We start from the raw sequence: 23,556 nt of genomic DNA, 5'->3' as shown, positions 1-23,556 counted from the left end.
TCATTGGAAATGTCTGCGAACTGCCATTTGATTCTCAGGTCGAACGATATTGAGAATCTGGTCGGCATTTATACCTGTTGCAGCAACCAATTGCTTTGCTGCCTCGACGACCTTTGTGCATACGTTGCCCTGGAGGGTTTCAGCCTCGAGTGCTTGGACAATAGAGGTGAATACCTTCTCGGCTTTTGCAAGAACAGAAGGGTTTCGCCTGGAAATGACAAAGTCAGAATCGACTATTCATGCAGGTATAAAAGAAATATGTGAACATTACAGGGGTACTCACTGGTCAATAAGTTGTGCAAGGAAGGCGTATGCGTATGGAGCTGCTTCCTCGTCATTCTCGATTGGAAGTGTATCAATCCAACTGTCAACCACTTCTTGAGGGTTAGGAACTTTGCTGGAGTTGAAGTGCAAAATCTTAGCTATACTGGCGGAACCGTTTTCGGTAGCAAACACATGGTCTTCCGACCTAGCATCCGCGAAACGGGTTACAGCAAATAGCATGGGAATACTGCCAGCGGAAAACTCGCTCCAGGCTTCTCCGCCCTTTTGAGCGGCAACCCCGACACCATAAGCAGCAGCCTGGCGGTTGGATGGGTTCTCATCTTGCATGCCATCAATTAATGGTTTGAGAATATGGTCCTTGTAGTTCCAGGATTGATCGCCGCAGAATTCGAGGACATCATCCATGATACACAGAACCCACTGCCGCTGTGTAGGGTCATCGCTAGTTACGAAAGAGTTGTAAAATGGCAGCAACTGCTCCCATGCGGGGAGGAATGCTGGGCCGTGGTTCTTGAAGATAGTGTGGAAAGCTTTGTTCATATCACTGAGGAGGTTCTGGTCCTCTTCCATCTCATAGTCGAAAGAGAAAGCGTCATCTTCACCATCGTCAAGCTCTGCCTTATCTTCGAGGCGTTTCTGTACTCGCTTCTGGTAATCCTCAAGGGCACTCTTGGAAGATTCGATGAACGCTTGCATATGCTGTGGGGAAAGGCAGTTCTTCCCAGCAACCTCCACAGACTCGTAGAAACATTGGAACATTTCCGCGAGTGTATCGATGGAAGGCTCTGCAGTGAGGATTTCAATGATCTTTATCAGAGCAGAAGACCACATCTGCTGGAACTCTACCGACTGCTCATTGTGAGATTTCTTGTAGGCGTTCAACAGACGAGGGATAAGTTTGGCGGAAGAAACTCGGACAGGGTCATGGAAGAAGAAAGCTAGGCCAGGTATGGCAATTTCTTCCAATGTCTTGACGACATAGGGCTCAAAGGCGGCCTCGAGGACTTGTGCGTAGATTGTGATCAACTCGATGGCTGTATTCTTGTCCTCAAGAGTGCTGGTTCGAATACCGATAATCTTATCCTTGAATGGGAGCAGTTCCCAGTTGTGATCTTGTTCAACATCTCGTAGAGATTCGTCATTCTCCAAAATCTGGACATCGGCACTGGAGGCAGCAACTTGAAGCAAAGGCGGCATAACTGCAGGGAGATATGGAACAAACTCGGACCCCAATACACGACACATGCGGCCCCAGCAGTGAAGAAGGTAAGATGACTGAGGGTCATCGGGCTCGGTGATATTTTCTAGATATATACAATTAGAAGATAGGTATCTAACACTCTGTCTGGGTAGGTACTTACGCTGTATGTGGCCAAGCAGTTGAACCAGGTTAATGGCATCTGCGCCCATCTTCTCTTTACCAACAGCCAAAGCTATACTATGTTAATCTAAAAAAATCCGAGAAACATCCCAAAGGGTACTGTGATACTTACCAATAAGCGTTGCACACTCCATAGCCTTGGCGCGAACAACGAGGTATTCCTTTGACTGTTCTTCCTTAAGTACATTGAACAAAAGAGGCATTAGAGTATCATAAAACTGGCCGAAGGCAGCTTCGGCGGAGTCTGCAATGGTGGCAATGGTGGAGAGAGCTTGCTCTTGAACGTATCGCTTGGGGTTGCGGAGAAGCTGTAGGAGATTCTGGAGAAGGTCTGGCAGATATGGCTCAAGGGTAGCGCGCTCAGCCTCTTCGCAGAAGTTAACCAGGGCAGCGGCGGCATGTGCCTGAACACGGGGGTGTTCGGAGGTAAGAACTGGAATAATGTTCCCTAGAACAATGGCGTGGTACTTTTCTTGCATGGTGCCAGCAAAATCGGTGCTCATCTGACCCAAGGCGTTGCATCCTGCAAAACGCACTCTAGGGTGAGGATCTCGGAGGGCAGGTATGACCAGGGCGAGAACTTGATTGAGTTCACCAATCATCAGGTCACGGCACCCTTCTGAGATGGCGGAAATAGCCATAAGAGCAGCGTGCCTATCGCGCCATGATGCCGAATTCATCATTTTTGGGACCCAGTTGAAGGTAGTAGGAAGGATGATCTGCCCTCCCAGCTTGTTGGCAAGGCGATCCATGCATTGTTCACCAGCGACATGGTTCTTGTCACTCTCCTCCAAATCAAGCTATCATTTGATCGTTAGGATGGCACAGTTCGAGATAAAACTGGATAATCAATACTTACATCTTCCGATGCACTCCATTCAGCAGCATCATCGTCATCCTGGCCAACATCGGTCATTAGGCTAAGGCACTGAGTGACCATTTCCTGAGCATATGTAGGGTCCTTCTTGCACATGGTTGGCGCATAGTCGGCAAATGTGGCCATGAGTTCGAGAGCATTCTGCCTCAATTGTTCAGAAAGTTCCGCATCCCCAATAACAGTGACACTGAACTTCACAAGTTTGTTGAAAAGGCTCTTGAACATTTTAGGGTTGACTTCTGCAAGCTCCATCAAAGCAACGAAGGCCTTGGACAATTCCTCGCCCTGATCACCCTCCTTCAATGGCGGAAGAATATTGAGTAATTCCGGAACAACACCGAAGAACTTGGACTGGGTCTTTTTGCTAATAGAGCGGAAGAATGCAGCAAATGCCTCCATTGCGGAAATGCGGACCTATAGCATGTTAGACAGGTGGTATCACTGCACATGGCACTGTTTTACTAACAGAGACGTGGTCATCCTGGAAGCCCTTCAAAAATACTCCCTGTACCATATCCTCATGTTGTTTTTCTATAATCGTGGGAGTTGCGGCGAATATACGGAATGCGGCTTCGCGGAGGCCACTGACAGGAGATTGGCTGGCCTGGAACAGTACTGATAGGAGCTCTGGCCATGGTTCCTCTATGACAAAATTAGAATTGAATATCGAATATATGTTTCCGTAGGAAGGCACAACAGCGAGCATACCTTGATCCGAGTATTGAGATGCGATTTCTGCGACTGCATCTCCAATCTTGTTTCGAACAGGAGCAAACGTCTCATTGCTTAGAGCCTCAAGTAGCTTTTGTCGAATAGCTACTCTTTGGTCTGGGAGTAAAGTGAAAAATAGTTCTCTAGGGTCGCCGGTCGAAGGATTCTTTATCGACTTCGCCGCCATACGTCGGAAAATTACAGCAGCAAACGAGCGTGCCTGCATATCAGAAACAATCAGCACGTCATTTCTTGTAATTGCAGCCTCATCTAGACCAGTGAGAGGAACAAGAAGCCGCTTCTGTCTCTGGTTGCTCGTGTGCGTAGACTCACATTTGTGTTCTCGGAGCCCTGTATCTGCTCTGCAAGGCCCATCAACAGAACATCCGGACGATTCTGCACCCAGTCATTATTCAACTGCGATTCGGCCTGGCATCGAACACCGTTATCGGCAGATGAAAGGCCAAGTAACAGCTGTGACAGAGCTGTGTGGACCTCCTGAGGTAAAACCGACATTTTGTTGCTCTCTTATCACCACTGCCGGGTAAGTATCTGGGACAACGAGCGGTCTCTCGCACCAGTCGCCAGGCAACCAGTTCGCTTCCTCGTTCCCTTAACTAGTTCCAGCAGCGAACAGGCGATGCGTGTGCTGACGGAGACGGGTGGTAGTTCTGGCTATTTGCTTGGAGAAGAGCTCCCTGTGGTGTGTCGCGGTTTTTGGTGGTAGTGGGCGTCTAAAAAGTAGGAGGGGTGGTTTGTTCCTTTGTTTTTCCTCTTCCCTGGCGTTAAACAAAGTAACTAAAGCCACGCTGACCAAAGCCCTGGATCACAAACGGCAGCCAGCGGCAGTTCAGCAGCACCAGCCAAATGCAGCGCGTATTTTCCTCGAACCGAGAGAAGCGAGCCTGTGAAATGTCGAAGATGTGAGGTAAAAGGTGGGATGCTTGAAATTGGTGGGAGTTGCTTTTTTTTTTTTTTTGGTTGTTATTTCGAGCTAGTCCTAAATCGTCGATTTGCGCCGTTTTGGTTTGCTGGTAGACAAACCGATACTTTTATATTTGGCGGAAGGAGAGATAGAAGACGGCAATGATAGGTTAGAGGCCGCTGGTGGTGATGAAGTAAGAAGGAGAATCTATTTTCATCTAGCTAAGGGTTCGTGGAATTACAAGGAAGGATATCTCAAGTATTGTGCGTGCTAAAAAAAAAGACGAGGGAAACCAGGGCTATAATAAAGACAAGAGAAGAGTCAGGGAAACAACAGAGGAGAGCAGGACGACTGATATACTGAGTGAGTATCCAATGGTTCGAACGGGTTGGTTAAAGAGAATGCGATTGTAGCAAGGCAAAGGGGGGGAAGGATGGAAATATATTGTATGGAGCATGGAGTAGGGCTCTATCGTCTACCGCCTCGGCTTAGCACGAAGACACCGACGATAACAGCAGCCAGAGTGACGATAGCACCGGGCAGGATAAGCTCGTTGGGGATACCGTTGATGAGCTGCTGGTCGGTTGGAGGTTGGACAAGTGACTGGGCTACAGACTTGGGGCTGCTGACAGTCTCCTCTCTACGAGTGTTTTCTTCCTCAGCAGCAACAGTAACGGATTCGGCAGGAGAGGCGACCTTGGCCGCAGCGACTGGCTCGGGTTCCTTCGCAACGACTGGAGTAGAATCCGGGCTGTGGACGAAGAGGTCAACCTTGTCGCTTTTGGCCTTCCGGGCAATGGAGATGGCGTCAACAAGGTCCTGGTCAGCAGTGATGGAGACGGTGTCGCCTTCACTGTCCAAGTAGCTCATGGCAAATCCATTGTTGCTAAGTTTCCCATCCTCAACAACAGCTAAGCCACCGATAGTGTCGACCTCGGCTCCAAGTTTTGCAGACACATTCTGGACGAGTTCTGCAATACCAGCGGATGGATCAACGTGTAGACGGTGAACACGACCACTGGGGGCCTTGAACTTGAAAGGGAATGAAGGGTCAACCTTCTCTTCTACCAATGGGCGTTCGTGGAGCTCTGATACTGGGCCATCTTCGCCTCCGTGGTGAGAGGCAGAGTCGTTGGGTAGAACGCTATCGCCTGCGTGGCCTCGATGGTCCGGGCTGAGCAAAGATCGATGATGGGGTTGGCTGCCAGACACCATCGAGTCGGACTCGTTGTCCATGGACAGCCAAAACTTGTTCCACGCTGGGCCTTCACTTTCGTTGGTTTGGATCGTGTTGATCTAGCAGTAGTGTTAATTCTGAGTATTGAAAGCATGGCAAAAGGGTAACTAACCTGTTCTAGTGTAGCATAGGTCAGTTTGAGAACGTCAACCATTCCCACGATTTCGCCAGATTCGTTCATGACAGGAAGGTTAAGGTAGTGGCCGTCTATATCAAACCGTTAGTACCCTTATCTGCGAGCTGACAGGGAAAATGTGTAACTAACCATGCATCTTTCGGAGAGCAGCTTGGATGCTCATGTCGGTAGGAGCAAAATCTGGATGGGGGGTCATGACTCGGACAACACTGCAGGTGGATGGGTCGAGGCCAGGAGCAATAACTCGCAGGACAACGTCTTTGCTAGTGAAGATACCGGTGATGGATCCTTGGTCCTGGACTAAGAGAGCGGTTGTATGGTTCTCCTTCATCAGTGCCGCAGCCTCCTTGACGGATGTGCGCACGGACACAGTAGTTGGGGGTAGGCCGTTAAGCACGGACTCCAGCGTAGGTCCAGACATTTTCGATCTCAAAGCCTCCACGTACTGGATGATTTGCTGAGGTTGGGAAGATCCTAGTTCGGACTGTACACCTTCAAGAGCATCGTAGAGCTTACGGGAGGAGCTATATGCGCGTTCGAGCTTCTCCATTGCATCGTAGAAACACTTGGTGATATCTAAAATTCCAGAGATGTCCTGATTCTCGTCCATGACGGGAAGATGTCTAAATCCCTTGCGGACCATGAGATCAAGAGCATCAGTAGCACTGGTATCAGTACGTGCACATAGCGGGTTCTTTGTCATAATTTCGGCAATTGTCACATCCCTGGCGCGGATACCGGCACCAACAACTCTGTAGGCCAAATCTTTTGCGGTGAAAATACCGGCAATACGGTCGTCATCATCTGTCACAAGAACGCAATCTTCCCTCTTTGCGGCCATCAATTGAGCAGCCTCAGAAACAGTGGTATTTGGCTTGATCTGTAGAGCCTGACTGGGTTTCAGGGCAAGGACCGTGCCGGGCGGGGCCTTTCGAGTGTGCCGGGCCTTGGAAGGGTTGAACTTCTTCTTGCTGAGGTCCGCCTCCATCTTCCTCCTAATGGCCTGGAGATATTCCGTTTAGCAATTGTCCATTTAACCGCATTGTTGACATATCACTGCCCTCCGCCCTTTGCTCCACCAAAGACAAAAAAAGGAGACGGGAGACGAATGTAGTATACCTCATCTCGTTTAGATTGCTTCTGCCTGCTCGTGCTTAACGTAGAGGCCCCTGCAGCATCAGACGTCACGCTTGGAGGAATTGAAGGGTCGACCTTTCGAGGGATGGCGGATGCGGCGTTGGTGTCAAAGGGGAGCTGGCCCCGACCCATGGTCCGGCTACGGATGGTACCGCCAGCCGCCGACATCTTGTTACAAAAGTAAAATAAAACAGGAGAAAACAAACTCGGGAAAGAGAAGAAAGGGAGGGGCTGGATGGACAATCGGCTTCGACCTGGTCCCTCGCTACAACGACACCGAAGCTGTTTATCTCTTCGTCTTCGACTTCGGCTTCCGCTTAAATGAACAGAGAAGAAAAAGGACAAAAGATCAGGCGGTTTTTTTTTTCCTCTTTTCTCTTTGGCTTCTCAAAGGGGAAGAAAGCACGGGGTGTCACCTGATGACCACGTGAATGTCTTACTCATGTATTAGTCATAGTTTAACATTAAGTAATCGCCGTATCATGTGACTCGCTTAGCCCTCAACCCACAAGAAGGAAAAACGTCGAAAGTTTAGCGCGCGAAAGTCGATGTAGGAAGTCGAAGACAGCGAGATCTTTTTCCAGTCGACAACGACCGCAACAACCAGCAACCCCAGCCTCGATCGCCCTCTCGCTCCGGTTTAACTGTCTGTTCACCTGGCTTGCGCAGTCGCGGAAGCCACCTACACCGTCATTCAAAATGGTTAAGAAGCGGGCGTCCAAGTGCGTTGAGAACTACCCTTCCCCGGCAATATCCAATGTCCAGCCAGATAGCCGTCCTGGATAGCAGGGCTCCGGCTCCAGCTTGGAACCAAGCCGTGTGAATTGCGCCAGCAAGAGACTGACGTTTTCTTTTTCCTCTATAGCGGACGTAACAAGAAGGGCCGTGGCCACGTTAAGCCAATCCGTTGCTCCAACTGCTCCAGATGTACCCCCAAGGACAAGGCCATCAAGAGATTCACCATCCGCAACATGGTTGAGTCTGCCGCCGTCAGTACGTTTACGCCCTGCAATAATTCCTGGGACCTTCCACAATACTATTAAAAGGAGTCAAGTCGAGTGCTGGTGGATACTCCGTGCAATTGAGAATGCTAATGTGCTGCACTGAATTATTTAGGTGATATCTCTGACGCTTCCGTTTTCACCAAATATGCCGTCCCAAAGATGTACCTGAAGCTCCAGTACTGCGTTTCTTGCGCTATCCACGGAAAGATCGTTCGGTATGCCTTATCTCTACCAGTCAATGCAAATCACACCGCTTGCCTGCAATTTACTAGCAGTCGGAGGAGCCCAATAGAAGGAGAATGAAACAACTGACGAACCATTTGTTTTAATAATCAGTGTCCGATCCCGAGAGGGCCGCCGTAACCGTGCCCCACCACCAAGACTCAGATTCAACAAGGACGTTAAGAAGTTGAACCCCCAGCAGGCTGCTGCTACCGCCAAGTCCGCCCAAGCTGCTGCCGCTAAGGCATAGAGTAAGGATATCACATCCTTTTCTTCTTAATACCTTTTTCGACGTCGGAGGAGTTCTAAAAGCGGGAAATTGGGAGGGAGGACTTTTTATCAGCAGCGGTCCTGCCATCCTCTTTTCATCTTACAAACACATTCAGCATGTTCATGGCGGCGGGAATTCCCCCAAAAAAGAAAATAAACGCTTTTTTAACGATGAGCTGCGAATATGTGAAATATCCTGGCATGAAATGATCTTTGTTTTAATTATATCTACTCTTTTAAACAATTTGCCGGATGATGTTTGTTTGTACCCGACGCAGAAACTCCCCACCGATGTTGATAAGATATTAAATATTGGCCAATTGCAGATGAAACTGTTCTTGTCCAAACATCTGACAACTCATTTATTCAAAGCAAAGCAATGCTAAGCTTGGCTCGACTCAGCTCAGCTAAGTTTAAAGGCGGTTCCTCTGGATCCTTACTTCTCCCTTCCAATGACCATTAGCAGGCGATACCCCTGTGCCACTGGTGCCTTGTACTCTTTTACTATATGCATCTCGTTTCTCTCGTCGGAACGCAGCTAATTCAGCAACCACGTCAACCATTCGTGCTGGAGGCAAAGCTACCTCTGGGTTCGGAGTTGAACGTGTTTCTTCATCTTCATCAAAGAAACTAAAGTCATTCGACGCGGCTGCCCATAGATTTTCCGAGTCTAGATCTCCAGTGCTTGATTTGAAAGTATTAGGCTGGTAGTAACCTGTAGGAACCCAAGCGGATGAACATTCCGGCTTTTTAAACTTATTGCCCGGTGATATCTCCAGGACGATGATAGCAAGCGCAAAGAGTTCCTTTGCATGCTGCTGTATAGCTTTGGCACGGTACTGGCCAGGGGGAAGAGAGTAACTGGACTCGGCTTGCAGCGAGGCGAGGAGAGCCTCATCTGCACAGGCAGAGATGAATCGAGTGATGGAGGAAATAGTTGGTGAAGATGAGGTAACAAATGCTGGGATATCTGTTAGAACTAGCGTTCGGAGATGGGCGACGTTAGATGGATGAAGATATAGGGGTTCATCCATGTTGGTCTTGTAGAAGGCTGGTCTCTTTCCTAGAAGCATTTGAATCATTGATGTTGAGTTCTTTCCACCCGCAAGTAGATCCTGAGGTGACATATTCCTGGTAGTATCCCGTCCCCTGAGGATAGAATGGTGTGCTCTAAGATAAGTGAGGCTCTGAGCGATTGGGCTCTTGAGTACTGGTATGAGCTTCTCCATTCCAGTTTTGACAGCTCCAGCGTCCAGTACATTCAACCTCTTCGTATGCAGCAAGTCTATCAGACCAGTCGCAGAGATGTTATTGCCAGCAATATATAGATGGGTAAGGCCAACATGAGGCAGTTCTTCCAGCGCAGAAAGACCACTTAGTCTTCTTGTAAAGAGACGCAGTAGATGATCGCCCAGGTGTTCACTCCGGATGGAATCAGCAAGTAACGCTCCTGTTAGTGGGCCAAAATGCGCATTTCCACGAATACTGCTTGCATCACTGTCGTTAAGTAAGAAACAGCAGTTGGTCAAAAAGCTCAGTCCTCTATCTGTAAGGCGGTTGTCTCCGATATCGAGCAGTCTAACACGAGTCTGGATCACTTTTGCTAGAACTTCCACATCATCATCCTGCAAGCCTATACCGCGCAGTTTCAGGGCCTGTAAACCTCGCAGCTGGCGTAAGGTGAGGATAACCCGCGAGTCTCTTGCGGCGGTGGTATACGATAGATCAAGATATACTAGACGCAGACAGCGGTTCAATAATGCCACCAGCCCGGCTGGCGTCGCATTCATCTCACGCTCAGCAAGAAATAGACGAGCATTGTACCCTTCTCCCTTGCCTAGCGCAACAAGGGACCTGTGGTCAAAGAAAGGAAGCCTGGAAAGGAGTAGAGACTGCAGATTTGGGAGATATTCCATGAACTCATGCAACCATCTCGACGGCGGTTCACCATATATCTCTGCCAACGCAGGCGGGAGATGTAAGGTATGCGTGAGCTGCCGTACACAGAGTCGGGATATATTCAGAACTCTCCTAAATCGTGTCAAGGCGACTTTTCATGCATTCATACCCGGTGAATGTCAACAGTCAGTCTAGCGGAAGAAGGCTTGTGGTATGGGTAGTTATGCGCACCGTAGACAGCGTCGTCTCTGGCCCCAAAGTGCGATGCGGGAGCACCCCATAACACGGGGGCGAAGACGCCATGCCATGCTCGAGAGACGAGACAGGCAGAGCATAGCTCTGCTGCAGATAGGACGAAAGGCGCAATTATCGGCCATACATCTCGCGTTGTGGCGGATTCGTATGACGGCGGGAAGACGTCTGCCATGATAGATCTTGTGAGAGGCAGAGTTTCAGCTGTGGCATCTCAGCTTGTAGTTTCTAGTGAGGACACATATGTGTTACAGCTAGACTTTAAGCTATTATATTGATTACTGGCTTCAAGTTCGACGGTAGGTCAAGGCTGATGTTGTTGGTGTTGGTGTCATGCGACAAGACTTTGGTTGCTTCGTATTTTGATCCTCCGCATCAAGACCAAGCCCCATTTTACGTAGTTACCAACTTGTGCTGACAGAACCAATTGGTACTTAACTACCAATGTGGATGGAGAAGCAAATGCCTTGATATTCGTGAGTGCTTCAATAGTGATGACTTTGAACTACCATTTTACTGACTACGATAAGACAGTGGACTGCAGGTTGTACAAGCCGCTGTCATCAGCCCCGAGTGCATGTAATTGATCATCCAATGCATGCATGTACAGCGGAGGAGACGCCCTCTACCAGGGGGCACGGGTATAAGGACAGATATACGGCTATTGTAACTAGTTACACGAGGAAATACCCGAGCAGTCTTCACTTCCACCATACGCTACTTATCAACATAGGAGAACATAGCAGGTATCACCATGCAGTCCAACGGCACAGCAGAAAACAAACAAACGAACTCAAACGGCCAGAGTAATGGCCAGAGTGAACGCTCTAAGTGCCGGGATATATTCCTCTTCAGCGTCTCAAGGACTCTGTCAAACGTCTTTTGTCGTTTGCTCTCGGCTCAGCCGGGATGGGTTCAGTCAGACTACCATTTCCAAGAAGGCTTCTTCCACGCACGAGAGCAATTCCAATGGGCCCCTTTGGCAGAGATAAGCGATGAAATGCGCCTGGAATACATCGATCAAGCTCATAAGGGGGTGGAGGCACTTCAGAAGGCGAGAGAAGACGCTATTAGACAGGTATGTACAGCTATCTATCCTTACAAAACTTGACAGACGGAGCCATGATATTGACGATAAGACACAGGATAAACATATCTTTGTGAAGAATCATTCGTTCTTCGCGGTTGAACCGTCTGCTTTGTTGGATAAAGTAAAGGGAGGCAAGGAACTGCCCTCTCTAACGATTGTTCCCAGGCCGTTGGCATCCGAACAGGAAGGCGACGTATCAACTACGCCTACAAGACCAAAAACGAACCCAACTTTCTTACCCGACGAGTACCTTGCGTTATGGCAGCCGGTGTTTATAATTCGCCATCCAGCTCTTGTCGTTGAATCATGGTACAGGGCCGAAACAAGGGTCAGTCCCGTTAACGTTAGGGATAGGGTGTGGTCGTATCTGTCATTCCGGTACTCTCGCAGCCTCTACGACTGGTACGCATCTAATGCCACTGCATCCAACGGTACCGAGACAGCAGTAGACGGTAAAGGAGCCTCCTTCCTCAGGCCTATTGTTGTGGAAGCGGATGATATTCTTAGCGGAGAATGTCTGACCAAGTTTTGTGATGCTTGCGGTATGAGCGCAGAACATATCAAGTATGAATGGGAGCAAATACCGCCTGAAGGACAGGACGTTTCGGTGAGACACCTGAGTTATCTGGGTGGCTTGTGGCAGTCGACGGGTCTTGACCAGTCCAAGTCTTCAAAGGGGTTAGATATGGATGTTCGATATGGCAAGTGGAAGGAGGAGTTTGGGGATAGTGTTGCAGAAGGGTTGTATGAGCCGTGTTCGGGGCTGATGCTGATTATGAGTATTGAAGAGCAGACGATATAGGTTAGAAAGTAGAGATATTTCATATAGATGAGGAAGATGAGTAGCCGTCATGTCGTGAATGGTATCCCCAGTTAACCTATGAAGTATTTTAGATACCAATGCCCAAGTAGCCCAGTGAGATGAATAGCCCGCAAGAAAACAAGATTGATAAAAAGCAAATTGATAACGGCAAAGGGGGTAGAAGGAAGAGAAATAGAAAGAAAAGAAAAATGCAAAAAGACCCAGATTTCGTACCCCCCACATGTTAATTGACCCATAATTCCAAGCATGAGAAAGAAAAAAGAAGAGAAAAAGAAGAAGCAAGGCGAATAACAGCCGTAAAGTGAACCTATAACGCTGAGCTACCCATGCTAACGGAGAAGGCGGAAACGGAACGGACGGGGTATTCATTCAAAGGATTAATTGGAGTAGGTATGTCCAACGCGGTTATCGGGGCTCCTGATGTTTTAATATATTTTCATGTTGTCGGAATAGTCATGGCAAACGTGTTTTCACGGTTTGAGAATAGGTGGTGGTGGGCGTCTTACATGACATACAGAAGATTGGTATCTAGGGGAACCAGCCAGTGTTAGGTCAAGGGAGGGTTAAAAGAAACCAAAGGAACCAATAACCAAGCAGGAAGAAAGGGGAGAAGAAGATGATGATGATGAAAGGGGCGGAAAAAAGGTCGAAGAACGGGTGAGTCTACTGACCAAGAGGGTGACTGCAGCTCAACTGCGGTTTCTGCGAGTACTTGGAAGCCAGCTCATCGCGGATGCTGTTGAGCAGCTGGACGTAGCTCTGCTGGGGGTTCTTTTTGAGGGCGGTGATAAAGGCCCAGGACATGGCGCCTGTGGCCTGGCCGCCGATGGTAGCGTCTGCGCTGGTCTGCACGTCCTTGCTGCCTGACCACATGACGACGTCTGCGGGACTGGTACGGGTCTGGCGGGCCTTCTTGAAGCTTTCGTCGCCGCGGGTGGCTTTCTTGAAGAGGTCGACGGCGCCGCTCATCATGCTGCCCATATCGCCGCGTGCATAAGCAGATACGACGCCCAGCAGGCCCTGGCCGGCTTCTTTGGCGAGATTGGGTTCCTTGAGCACGCCCTGCGTGGAGTAGATGAAGGGGAGGTCGAGGGCGGAACCGGAGTGGCAGGAGTCGAAGATGGCGGTCAAACGGACACCCGGAACGAGAGGCTGGACCATGATGCGGTGCATCTCGTCATCAACGATATGACCGGCCGATCTGAAGTCTACAGGGTAGATGACCTCGTCGTTGCCGTCTTCTTCATCTCCGTCCACATCTGCCGTCTGACCACCGTGGCCTGCATATACACATGTCAGTAACCAAATAAATAGATAAAGAAACAAATAAAAAGCGTATAGAGTAATCTAGCTGCTGTTATGGATAGGCGTACCTGAGTAGTGGAAGAAGAGGGAGTCATTGGCTCTGGCATCCTTGACGAGCCAATGCATGGCACGCAAGATGTTTGCCTTTGTAGGCTGGCTCATGGGGTTCTGCTGGTCGTCTGTGAGGATGACCATGTCCTGCCTGGCGTACCCGTAGCTCTGGTTGAGGTAGTTGGACATGTTCTTGACGTCGTTGATGCATCCCCGCAGCTGTCCGCGCTGGTTGAAGTAGTTGATTCCGATCAGCAGAGCCTTGCGCTTGCCCGTGCAGTTGGAGTACTGGAAGTTGTATCCCTGAGGGGCTCCATGGCCGAAGGAGACAGGGTTGTTGGGCGGCGGAGGGGGACCGCCGTGGCCCTGGTTATACGCATTCTGGTAGTCTTATCATCGTTAGCTCGACTGCACGCCGTACAACTAAACCATTGAGAAGCCTTACTGGGACGTCCGTTCTGCATCTGGCCGCTGTTTGGGGGCGGTCCGTGGCCGTAGCCGTGCTGTTGCTGCTGCTGCTGCTGCTGCCCGTGGTCCTGCAGAGAATCCAACCGTCAGCGAAACCACCTCCTTCACCCGTTTATTCCCTTGATCCCGGTGACCCTTTGAATCCTCCGTTCCTCACGCTGTAGCACCGTGCGAGACCTACTTGGTACCTGTACTGCGGCTGGGGAGATGGTGGCCCCTGGCCGTAGCCGCTAGGCGGGGGAGCGTGAAGCTGCGGCTGCGGCGAGTGCGAGGGCTGCCCGTACGGCGCCTGCTGGTAAGGCTGCTGTCCGTAGCCATGTTGCCTGTCTCGTCAGCATCTCTACTCGTCCACTGTCTGGTCTGTCTGTCTCATGGCATGCTCACTGGTACTGCTGTGGTGGTGGTGCTCCGTATCCGCCCTGGTCGTAGCCGTGCTGCTGCGGCGATGGCTGGCCGTAGCCGTGCTGTGGAGGGCCGCCCGGGTATCCTCCTGGATAGTACGACATGCTCGGCGATGAAGACGACGCTGGAGCTGTTGAAGATGAGGACGAAGAAGACGAAGCTGGGGATGGCAGAGCAGGAAGGCGAAGGTCGAGGACGTTGCTGAGGGCTGGAGGAAGGGAAAAGTGCGAGATGGCCGGTGGAGGGGCGCGGCAAGGGTTAATAAACTACTTTGGCTACTAGGCGGAGGACTAAGCACGCCGTAGGGCTAGCCCGGCGGACGTCACTCTCCTTTTGGTAGAGACGGACGCAGGGAAGGACTTTGGCAGCAGGCAGAAGACGCAGGAGACGGCGACAGCGATATACATAGATGGACAGCAGGACGAAAAAAAGGAAGAAGACGATGATGATGGAAAATATTGAAGAAGAAAAAGCAAAGACGACGAAAATTTCTCCTGCGCATCGGATTTTACGAGGACCAAAAGCTACGAGATTCTACATGGACAGGAGGACAGGACGAGCGGACGGAGGCAGGCAGTGAACAAGGGCAAAAGTCTTCTGCTTCTGCTTCTGGTTCCTCGTCTGCTTCGTCTTCGTCTGCGTCTCCTTCTGCTTCTCTTCAGCTTCACGGCAACGATTACTTATCATCGCATGGGTGGCCCCTTGTCTTCCGCTGCATCTCCAGGGCGCGTATGTACATCAGCCACAGCCGGCGTCCGTGCCGGTCGAGGACGGGCTGATGAGATGCATGGGAAGACGCTGTCTTGTCCTGTCCATAATATTAAGTTGATGCAGAGTAACTCGGGCTGTGTCACGGAGAGTTGTGTGTTGACTTTTGATAGATATTAAAATCCTATGCTTTGTCTTCTATTATTTGGTAGCAAGAAGGTCCAGGCTCTTTTTTTTACTTCGGCTTCTTTTCTTCTTTCTCCTTTTTGCCCGTGTGCATGCAGCTTGTCTTCTTCTTCTCCTGCTGCTTCTTCATCGACGAGGCATTCCGCGGCCGCGGCCTCCTCGAAGGACTCGTTGGGCGGCACCTTGCGGTAGGGCCTGTGGAGGTCCCTGTGGCTGAGCTGACTCTTCGTTTTCTATAAGATGTTAGTAAAAAGTAGACAGACGAAACGGTAGCAGTAGCAATGGTAGATGTATATAAGAATAAAGGAACGTACTGATGGTCTCGTCAACAGAGAGAATGAGACAGGCGGCCTCGACAGCGGACTGGATGGCGTTGACCTTGACCAAGCTCGGCTCCCATACAAAGGCCTTCATGTTGTCTCGCACGCCCTCGCAGTCAAAGTCGACGCCAGCCCAGATGTTGCCCTTCTTGTGCTCGACTCGTAGCTGGTTGAGAATGTCTGTGGCGTCGAAGCCTGCGTTGTCGCACAGCTGGCGGGGGATCACCTCCAGGGCCTTTGCAAACGCCTTGACGACTGCCTGCTGCTTGTGTGGGACATTCACGTCGGCGTACCGATGGATGTAGCCGGATAGGTCCATTTCCGTGGCACCGCCGCCGGCCACGACGTTGGTGTTCCGTAGCGCTCGTTTGACGATCATAATGGCGTCGTGTAGACTGCGCTCTGCTTCAGCAATGAACTGCTCGGCTCCACCGCGCAGGATCAGAGTGCAGGTTTTGGCTCCAGGGCACTCGGAGAAGATGTTGAAGCGCTCGCCGCCGATCTGGCGCTCCTCGAAGCTGCCGCACTCGCCCAGGTGGTGCTCCTGGATGTCGCTGCAGGTAGACTGTGTCGAGGCGCCGGTTGCCTTGTTCACTCGCTCCATGTCGTCGGACGAGACTCGCCCGGCACAGAATATGTCTCGGTCCGCAAAGTACCTGTCCTTCGTTAGCACCGACCTTTCATCACCAGAGCAGAAGAGAAAAGGACATACTGTGTGGCAAGGTCACCGATGGGGAGCTTGCTGAGGACGACCTTGGCTCCGGTCTTGTAGAGTGCCTCAAGCTTGTTGAAGATGATCTGCCATTCAGCGTCGACGATGGCCTGGTACTCCGATACCTGCTCGACTCTGACCTCCGCATTGTCCTTCTCGCTCTTCAGCTCCAGCTCAACGTTCAGGCAGACTATCTTCGGGTTCTTGAACGACTTGGGCTGCTGCTCAAATCCGGCATAAGAGAACGTCTTCTTGAACGCAACGCCATTGATGAACTGCGAGTCCTGCAGCGCTCCTCCGGTAATCTTCTTGATTCCAATCAACTTCTCGTTCAGGTCGTCCTGGTCCAGCGACAGGACGGCATCAACAACCACTACAATCAGTTAGCCTTAGTCACTACTGCCGCTCTTCTTCCCCCAGATCACACCCAAGGAAAAGGATAACGCACTTTTTGTGAAGAAGTCTGAATTCCGTTTAATCAGCTTGCTGTTCATGGCCGTGCCCGCCAGCCGTCGCAGCGTCTCGATCTTCTTCGCCTCTCCGCCAGCAGTATCCTTCATATCAATCGCAATCTCCTTGATCCGGTTGATGCACATGGCACTCGCCTTTCTCAAACCCTTTATAATCGTCTGAGCACTCACGTCCTGCTCCACTAGATCGCGCACTTCTCGTAAGATCTCGCCTGCCAGCACAACCACGGAGGTCGTTCCATCGCCTACTTCTGCGTCCTGGGAGCGTGCAATGTCGGTCAGGATGCGGGCTGCGGGGTGGACGATATCAAGTAGCTATATGTATCCGCAGTTAGCACGGAGAATTTGTAGACATGGCACACGTAGAAGACTACAGCTCTCCTTACCTTCATTACCGTCGCTCCATCGTTTGTGATTGTCTGCTTGCCGTTGGTGTCTACCAGTAATAGGTCCCCGCCATAGGGGCCTAGAGTGCTTTTGATAGTGTTCTGTACCGCAACACAGGCGTTGATATTCGATAGAATCTGTCCCTTGCCCTGCGAGGCATCCGTGCCTGTATATCAAACATCCATCGTAAGCTTGGAACAGTTCCATTCCCGCCGGAACAAACATGTCGCAGTAGCGGGGGAAGAGGCATAGAAAACTGACCCTCCTTCAACACGATGATTGTGGGTGTTTGGCCCGCGAACGCCATTGTGGAGGTTCGAATTCAGCACAAATAAAATAAATAAGGTGTCTTCCTCGAGGTAGACAGCTTAGAGAGAAAAAAGGGGCTTCTCTTCTTTCTCCGTCTAATTGCAGAAGATGTTTGTGATGTTCAGCGGTTTAGGATTTTGGTAGCTTTTTGTTCTCTTCTTTGCTGTCTCTTTTTTTTTCTTTTTTTTCCCTTTTTGGTGTGTCAGCAACTTCAGCCGCCAGAAATCTATCAACTTCGGTTCTCTTTTTTACATACAGCGAACAACCTAGACAGAGATAGAGGAAGGCGAACTGTGGAAAATTCATAAGAAAAGAAACGTTAAGCTAGTTGTTTTCGAACAGTTGGTAATAGTCTATCTGTCTAAAGTACTCGTAATCTCATCATTCATCCAAAACCAGTTGGTATAAACGCATGTATATATTCCGTTAGTGACAGACAGATTATGGTCAGCTGTCAAAGTGATTCTGTTCATCTCTTCCGCCAAAGGCAACGGTAAGTAGGTCTGCCTGGAACTGCGCATCGTTCTGTAGCCGCGTTGCCTCTGCAAGTCTCATGGACTGGTCTCGCATGCCCACACCAACACCGACGTCAACGTCAACGTCGACACCTACTCCCGCACCGACGTCTACACCGACGCCTACACCAGCATGCGAGGCCATGAGATCCTCGTCTTCAACTACCTGATAGCTGCCTGTATGGTCGTGATGGTGGTGTTCGTGGTGGTGGTCATGGTCATGGTGCTGCATAGGGGTATGGTCGAAGCCATGAGTCAAGCCGTGAGGGTCCTGTGTGCCGTCGGTTTCATACGGGCTCACTCCCACGCCAACGTTGACGCCATTATGGTGCTGAAAGGGAGGTAGATGGTGGTGTATGTCATCCATTATTTGAGGATCGAGCGGTATATCGGCGTAGTCCGCCATTTGCTCGGAGTGTATGAGAGGGTTCGTGTGGGAATGTGTGTGGTGCGAATGGGGGTGGGGAGTAGGACTAAAGGTTCCCTCCTTGGAGTACTGGTGGACTGCTGCGGATACGCTGGGAAGTTGTTGGTCAGGCTGAGACGGGCTAAAGGCATTAGGTGCGGGTATATCAAAGGTGTTAGCTCGAGGTGTAGCCGATGGCTTCTCTCGTTTGAATGGCAAGTTATTGGTCTCTGAATTGCTGTTGGTCGGAGCGCCGGAATGGATGCCGTTGGCACCGTTTATCGGCGCTTTGGGGCTTTCCTTGCATTGTGGGCAGTTCTTGATGGCCATGCTGACCGTCTCCTTGATCCGAACCCAGTGATATTTTAGGGCAATGGTGGCCGTTGTCTTGTTGATACCACCGTGCTGCTGTTGGTGTATCTTGCGAGCTATTTCATACTGCTGCTGGGGATCAGAGACAACCTCCTTATCCTTCAGCATCAGCTTCTCTGGCTCGCCCTTCTCGCCACCTACGAGCTTGTAGTGGGTAGCTGCGCTGCGCAGGCGGCTCTTCTCAGCCCTATCTGCACCACTCGGGTACTTGGAGTGTTTCAGGTAATACCTGATCTTGTCAAACCTTTCTTCAGAAACAAAGTCTTCTCCTTCTGGACCGAGATCTCGACCGTATATGATTGCATCAATAAGCTGGCCTGGGTATGAGCGTAGATTGCCACAGCCTGGTATTCTGCCAACTCGTTTGAATCCTAACGCATCCCATATTCGACAGGATGCTACATTGGTTTCGTAGACCAGGTTAAACACGGCATATGTATATCCCTAAGTAAACGAACAAAGTAACGTGGAACAAAGCAAAGGGTTAGCAACCTTATACCACTGTCAAAGTTTAAAACATATATTTCTTCAAACATTTTCGAGCTCGTTGCTCACCATCTGTGGAGCCCATTCCAGGTAACATTCTCCCATCAGCCGGCCTACACCGCGGTTTCTCGAGGCATCCGTCACCAGGAAGGCACCATTACATATATGACTACTTCTCCCAGGATAATTGGGCTTGATATTGAAGCTGCCCAGACATATTTTGCCCCAGTCGGCGCCAATGGCTTCTAAAGACCGCACATGGCCAACGGTAGGTACATCTCCGAGCAGCATGACAGCGGTGAAGTGCGAGAACCAGTCTGTGCCGAACTCCTCTAGGCTTAGTGGATTCAAGAAGGGGTATGTATCACCCTTCTCGATCTCCTTGTTCAGCTGGTCGCACAGGTACGCAAGCAGCGAACGGGGAACCTCCTGTGCCGACGAGAAGGGGATTAGCGTCGCGGCTGTCACTCGGTCTCGCAGAGTAACCTGTCTCGGTAAGATGGCGGGAGGCAGCTGGGGGCTGCCGTTGCTGCCGGTACCCGCACCACTGGTGACTGTTACCGAAGTTGCTACAGGGTCGTGAAACGCTCCTGCAGGAGCTCCGGGTGAAGCACGGTACATCGGACTCCCTACGGGATCGTCACTGGCGGGCCCAACATTGATAGCAGGCATGTTCAAGCTCTCACGCTATCTTTCCCCTTTACTGGGCCGGATATATAGATCCTTGTCCAGCTCTTCTTCGCCCCTGGCCCGAACAACTCCTGTACCTGTCACGAGACCATCAGCCTTAATCAGCCCCAACCGGCTCAGCCTTTTTATATTCCAAAACAAAAAAATATTTAACCGGAAAGGAGAAAAGTACCAAACAGAAAATCTCTCCAGCCGACAAGCAGCATATCTCGGTGACAAACTCGCAGGCTTCGTCTGTCACCCACCCGAGGGCTCACCCGCTAGACTGAACAAGCAGCCCTTAACTGTGGAACTGGTGGTGCAAGGGGTCCTTTACCTAGGGCTGGGCTGGGGGGTACGCACTCTCAAGAACGGCTTCGTACTTTGCAGAACGCGGGGAGTTTTTTCCTTCACTGCAAGAAAAGAAAAAGGCGGAAAAAATGAGAGGGAGGACGAATTTCTTGGCGAGAAGGCGGATTATAGTAGGACCGGATGGTCCGACTGATGAGTAAACGCTGACTCATGCCCTTGCTTGTCGCTGTTTCTCGCGCTGGATGGCTTTGATGCCGGTGCGGTCGGTCGAGGTGGTTGCGTTGATGATGCGGTCGAAGGCAGCATCGCTCTCGTTGCCGTCGTCGCTGTCATTCTCATTGTAGGTGTCTTTGGCGGGCGTTGGGTTCGCCGGCGACGGTAGTACCGCGGGTCTTGTTGTTGCTTCAGGCTCCTGGTCAGCCGAAGCAGCACCAGCAAATGGTTTGGACATAAGTATCTTTCGCCGGATCTCTGCCATCTCTTCCTCGTCATCGTCTTCCTCTTCAGACTCTGGGAATGGGTTGTCTCTCTGTAGAGCATTCCGCGGTATCCCATCCTCGTCCTCCTCACCTTCACCGTCGCCGTCTTCGTCCTCCCGTTCTTCTTCACCGTCCTCAGAATCCGACAGGAAGGCGTGTCTGTTTGTATTACCCGTAGTCCACATATCGTCTGCCCCCTTCTCTTCTCGGCTCTCCGCATACTCCTTCTCAATCTTCGCCAGCCACTTCTCCTCAGCAACCTTGATATCTGCCTCCGTTTCGCATGCCGCGTACCGCTTAAACAGCTGTGAATTGATCTCCAGAAACGGCTTGCCGTACCGGAAGTGCTGTAGCACCTCTTCAGCCCAATCTTCGTGTCCGCATATCATAAACGTCGCAGCCAATGCTTCAACGCAGTTCAATCGCCATGGCTTGCCGTAATTCACCGTGTTTGCAGCCACAAGGTAAGGCACTATATATCGTTACTATTAGCACTCAACCAGGCAAGGATCACGCAGGATATCGCATACGCAGTCTTTCTGTCTTCCCGCCGATTTTTGACCAAGGCACTTCACTCACTCGCACCCACGAACACTCTACCACGGCAGCACCGTACTGCTCAAGCAGCGGCTTGTCAGCTGGGGAAAGTGTCTGCTTCGCATTCGGCCTATTTCATCCCCTTTTTATCAGCCGTGTTGCTTCAAGCAGTACAGTCTTGGGTAGTTTACATACGATATCACGACGCCCGGAAACTTGTGCCCTATACCCAGGTCTCGCATATATCCAAGCTGCATCAGCCGTTTGCCTGAACATTTTTTCGGGTCACAGTGTCCCAGATCCCAGCAGGCAGCTTGGAAAGGCGCGCGCGGTCGTTTTCCGTGCTCGTCTACTCCGTCTTTGATTACTGGCCGTCGATACTCACCCCGCTTGCTCTTGCGGGCCATCGTGTCTTTCTTGTGTCGAACCATCTTGAAGTAACGCGGTGGTCTATCGGTAGGGAGTGCTTCCTTCCGCCTTCAGGGAGACCTTGTACCTCAGAGCAAGTTCTCTCGGCGGTATCAGCCTGTCATAATTCATCTGGTTCATCAACTTTTTACATCAATCCTGATGAACTTTGAGCCCCAATTAAGTAACTATCACGTGAACCGTCGCTGATTACGGGACCATCAGGCAAGGGCAAAGGCTAACCAAACATACTCCAGCAAAGCAAGACAAGACGAGTTAGTACTCGATTCTACGGAGTACTACTCCTTGATCTACTTGTTTTGTATATTCACTACACCAAAACTGCGAAAAACAGATCACGTAGGTCTCAGCCAACCAGTTACCGGAATTAACTAGGGCTTAGGGCTCAGGGTTCAGGGCTTGGGCTTTGAGACTAACAACTCATAACTTCATGTCTGCTGGTTGACCTTTCATTGTATGGAAATGCTGTCTTCAACCTTCTCAGATTCTAACCAGGTTTCTCCACTCTGGGCTGCTTAGAGTCCTTAATATCCACTTAATATGCCAGTGTCTTAGTTGTCAACCTAAAAGACGCTCGCTCTATATGCAGCAAATTATACCCCTGGTCCCAACGGGATCTACACGATTCCTCTTCTACGCAACTGCTTGCGAGAAGCCACACCCTGAGGCGTGTTATCACAGGCTAAATACTTCTTTACTGGTCATTTCCTGGTCGACTGAGCCTATATAATAAGCCAATCCCGGTAGGAATCTTATAAGATCGTCTACGACTTTGGGCGCTCTATGCAAATGAATGAAAGGCCAATGCCGTCTACTTTTGCCGAAGGCCTTGCATCGATAAGGAAGGTAGTAAGAGTACCAGGAAACTGGTTTAAGCACTATGCTAGCACTTGTGTACTTCCTGTACCACTAACTATTAACAAGTATATGTCCGAATTGTCACCAGTACGATCTTCAATTCCCCGCAGCAAGTAACAGTAGACTAGGACAAGTTTTTATTTTAGGTAGCAAGCAGCATAATTGTTAATACAACACCAAATTTTAACCTACAGACCTCTAAATGAGATAAAGAACTTCATCTGATTAAATAGGTGAAATACAATAGCCGGAGAGGATTGATCACTAAAGGTAGATAATTATTATGGACAACATCAGTGCATGGAAATCAATGAATTTGTAGCTAGATACGAGTATCAGGGGCCAGATTTTCATAGGCATGAAAGAGTGATCATGCTACAATTTCTAGCAGGCGTTTGACATCACTTTTGAGGCTATCGTCGCGAACCCGATGCATTCAAAATATCAATGAGACAAAGAACGCTATTAAGAGTAAACTGGAACGTTGGCTCAAGAGCACATGCCTCTGGCCCTCTCAGGTGTCGAGATGAAAAGTTTGTGAGGTTTAATAGAGTTGTGGAGGATATAATATTTTTAGGATCTAGGATAACCCGTGAATACTCTCTTTCTGGTGGTTAGAAGGTCTAAAAAGCTATTAAAAAAACTGCGTAAGAGAGAAAATAGGTGACGGTTTAGAATATGTTTTAGGCTTCCAATATTTCCATCCAAAAACCGGTGGCTATTAATATTCCGGCGGGTTTGTCAGAAAGGAATTATTATGTTAACTACTGCGAGATGGCAGCCGGTTTGTCTGAGCTAGGGGAAAGAATAACCAAGAGATCCAATCTAGGCAAATATTGTTATAATATCGCTCAGTTAAGCCAAGTGGAAGCTTTTTCGAGACCTAGGTAGAGGGTATAACACGGCGGCAGAGAAGCGCGCGTCAG

General features: G+C 50.1%; 9 protein-coding genes across 9 annotated transcripts; 2 read left to right on the top strand and 7 right to left on the bottom strand.

Moving 5' to 3' along the window:
* On the bottom strand, window positions 1–3,770 carry MGYG_01514 (importin subunit beta-3; the record flags this gene model as incomplete). Its single annotated transcript, XM_003177390.1, has 8 exons — window positions 1–208; window positions 284–1,589; window positions 1,647–1,718; window positions 1,779–2,466; window positions 2,526–2,957; window positions 3,010–3,185; window positions 3,252–3,474; window positions 3,588–3,770. 8 exons carry the CDS (start codon window positions 3,768–3,770, stop codon window positions 1–3), a joined length of 3,288 nt encoding a protein of 1,095 aa, XP_003177438.1.
* Window positions 3,771–4,647: 877 nt separating this feature from the next.
* MGYG_01513 (CBS/PB1 domain-containing protein) lies at window positions 4,648–6,857 on the bottom strand (the record flags this gene model as incomplete). Its single annotated transcript, XM_003177389.1, has 4 exons — window positions 4,648–5,475; window positions 5,529–5,623; window positions 5,682–6,555; window positions 6,672–6,857. The coding sequence occupies 4 exons, from the start codon at window positions 6,855–6,857 to the stop codon at window positions 4,648–4,650; spliced, it is 1,983 nt and encodes a 660-aa protein (XP_003177437.1).
* Window positions 6,858–7,249: 392 nt separating this feature from the next.
* MGYG_01512 (40S ribosomal protein S26) lies at window positions 7,250–8,165 on the top strand (the record flags this gene model as incomplete). Its single annotated transcript, XM_003177388.1, has 4 exons — window positions 7,250–7,411; window positions 7,555–7,682; window positions 7,806–7,908; window positions 8,030–8,165. The coding sequence occupies exons 1-4, from the start codon at window positions 7,389–7,391 to the stop codon at window positions 8,163–8,165; spliced, it is 390 nt and encodes a 129-aa protein (XP_003177436.1). The 5' UTR covers window positions 7,250–7,388.
* Window positions 8,166–8,598: 433 nt separating this feature from the next.
* On the bottom strand, window positions 8,599–10,511 carry MGYG_01511 (leucine rich repeat protein; the record flags this gene model as incomplete). Its single annotated transcript, XM_003177387.1, has 2 exons — window positions 8,599–10,179; window positions 10,254–10,511. The coding sequence occupies 2 exons, from the start codon at window positions 10,509–10,511 to the stop codon at window positions 8,599–8,601; spliced, it is 1,839 nt and encodes a 612-aa protein (XP_003177435.1).
* A 579-nt stretch (window positions 10,512–11,090) lies between these two features.
* Window positions 11,091–12,228, top strand: MGYG_01510 (hypothetical protein; the record flags this gene model as incomplete). The annotated part of the gene is made up of 2 exons (XM_003177386.1): window positions 11,091–11,414; window positions 11,482–12,228. The coding sequence occupies 2 exons, from the start codon at window positions 11,091–11,093 to the stop codon at window positions 12,226–12,228; spliced, it is 1,071 nt and encodes a 356-aa protein (XP_003177434.1).
* Window positions 12,229–12,751: 523 nt separating this feature from the next.
* Window positions 12,752–14,579, bottom strand: MGYG_01509 (metacaspase-1; the record flags this gene model as incomplete). Its single annotated transcript, XM_003177385.1, has 6 exons — window positions 12,752–12,777; window positions 12,921–13,529; window positions 13,623–13,994; window positions 14,051–14,141; window positions 14,255–14,396; window positions 14,458–14,579. The coding sequence occupies 6 exons, from the start codon at window positions 14,577–14,579 to the stop codon at window positions 12,752–12,754; spliced, it is 1,362 nt and encodes a 453-aa protein (XP_003177433.1).
* A 916-nt stretch (window positions 14,580–15,495) lies between these two features.
* MGYG_01508 (T-complex protein 1 subunit eta) lies at window positions 15,496–17,565 on the bottom strand (the record flags this gene model as incomplete). Its single annotated transcript, XM_003177384.1, has 6 exons — window positions 15,496–15,602; window positions 15,684–16,345; window positions 16,402–16,774; window positions 16,850–17,186; window positions 17,258–17,424; window positions 17,520–17,565. The coding sequence occupies 6 exons, from the start codon at window positions 17,563–17,565 to the stop codon at window positions 15,496–15,498; spliced, it is 1,692 nt and encodes a 563-aa protein (XP_003177432.1).
* A 449-nt stretch (window positions 17,566–18,014) lies between these two features.
* On the bottom strand, window positions 18,015–20,018 carry MGYG_01507 (SPT10; the record flags this gene model as incomplete). Its single annotated transcript, XM_003177383.1, has 2 exons — window positions 18,015–19,304; window positions 19,416–20,018. The coding sequence occupies 2 exons, from the start codon at window positions 20,016–20,018 to the stop codon at window positions 18,015–18,017; spliced, it is 1,893 nt and encodes a 630-aa protein (XP_003177431.1).
* Window positions 20,019–20,535: 517 nt separating this feature from the next.
* MGYG_01506 (RLI and DUF367 domain-containing protein) lies at window positions 20,536–21,774 on the bottom strand (the record flags this gene model as incomplete). The annotated part of the gene is made up of 3 exons (XM_003177382.1): window positions 20,536–21,278; window positions 21,337–21,473; window positions 21,539–21,774. The coding sequence occupies 3 exons, from the start codon at window positions 21,772–21,774 to the stop codon at window positions 20,536–20,538; spliced, it is 1,116 nt and encodes a 371-aa protein (XP_003177430.1).
* Window positions 21,775–23,556: the final 1,782 nt, after the last annotated feature.

Source organism: Nannizzia gypsea, genomic scaffold (genome assembly GCF_000150975.2).
Source record: "Nannizzia gypsea CBS 118893 supercont1.1 genomic scaffold, whole genome shotgun sequence".
Classification (NCBI taxonomy): domain Eukaryota; kingdom Fungi; phylum Ascomycota; class Eurotiomycetes; order Onygenales; family Arthrodermataceae; genus Nannizzia; species Nannizzia gypsea.
This window is presented reverse-complemented; position numbering and strand designations above follow the sequence as displayed.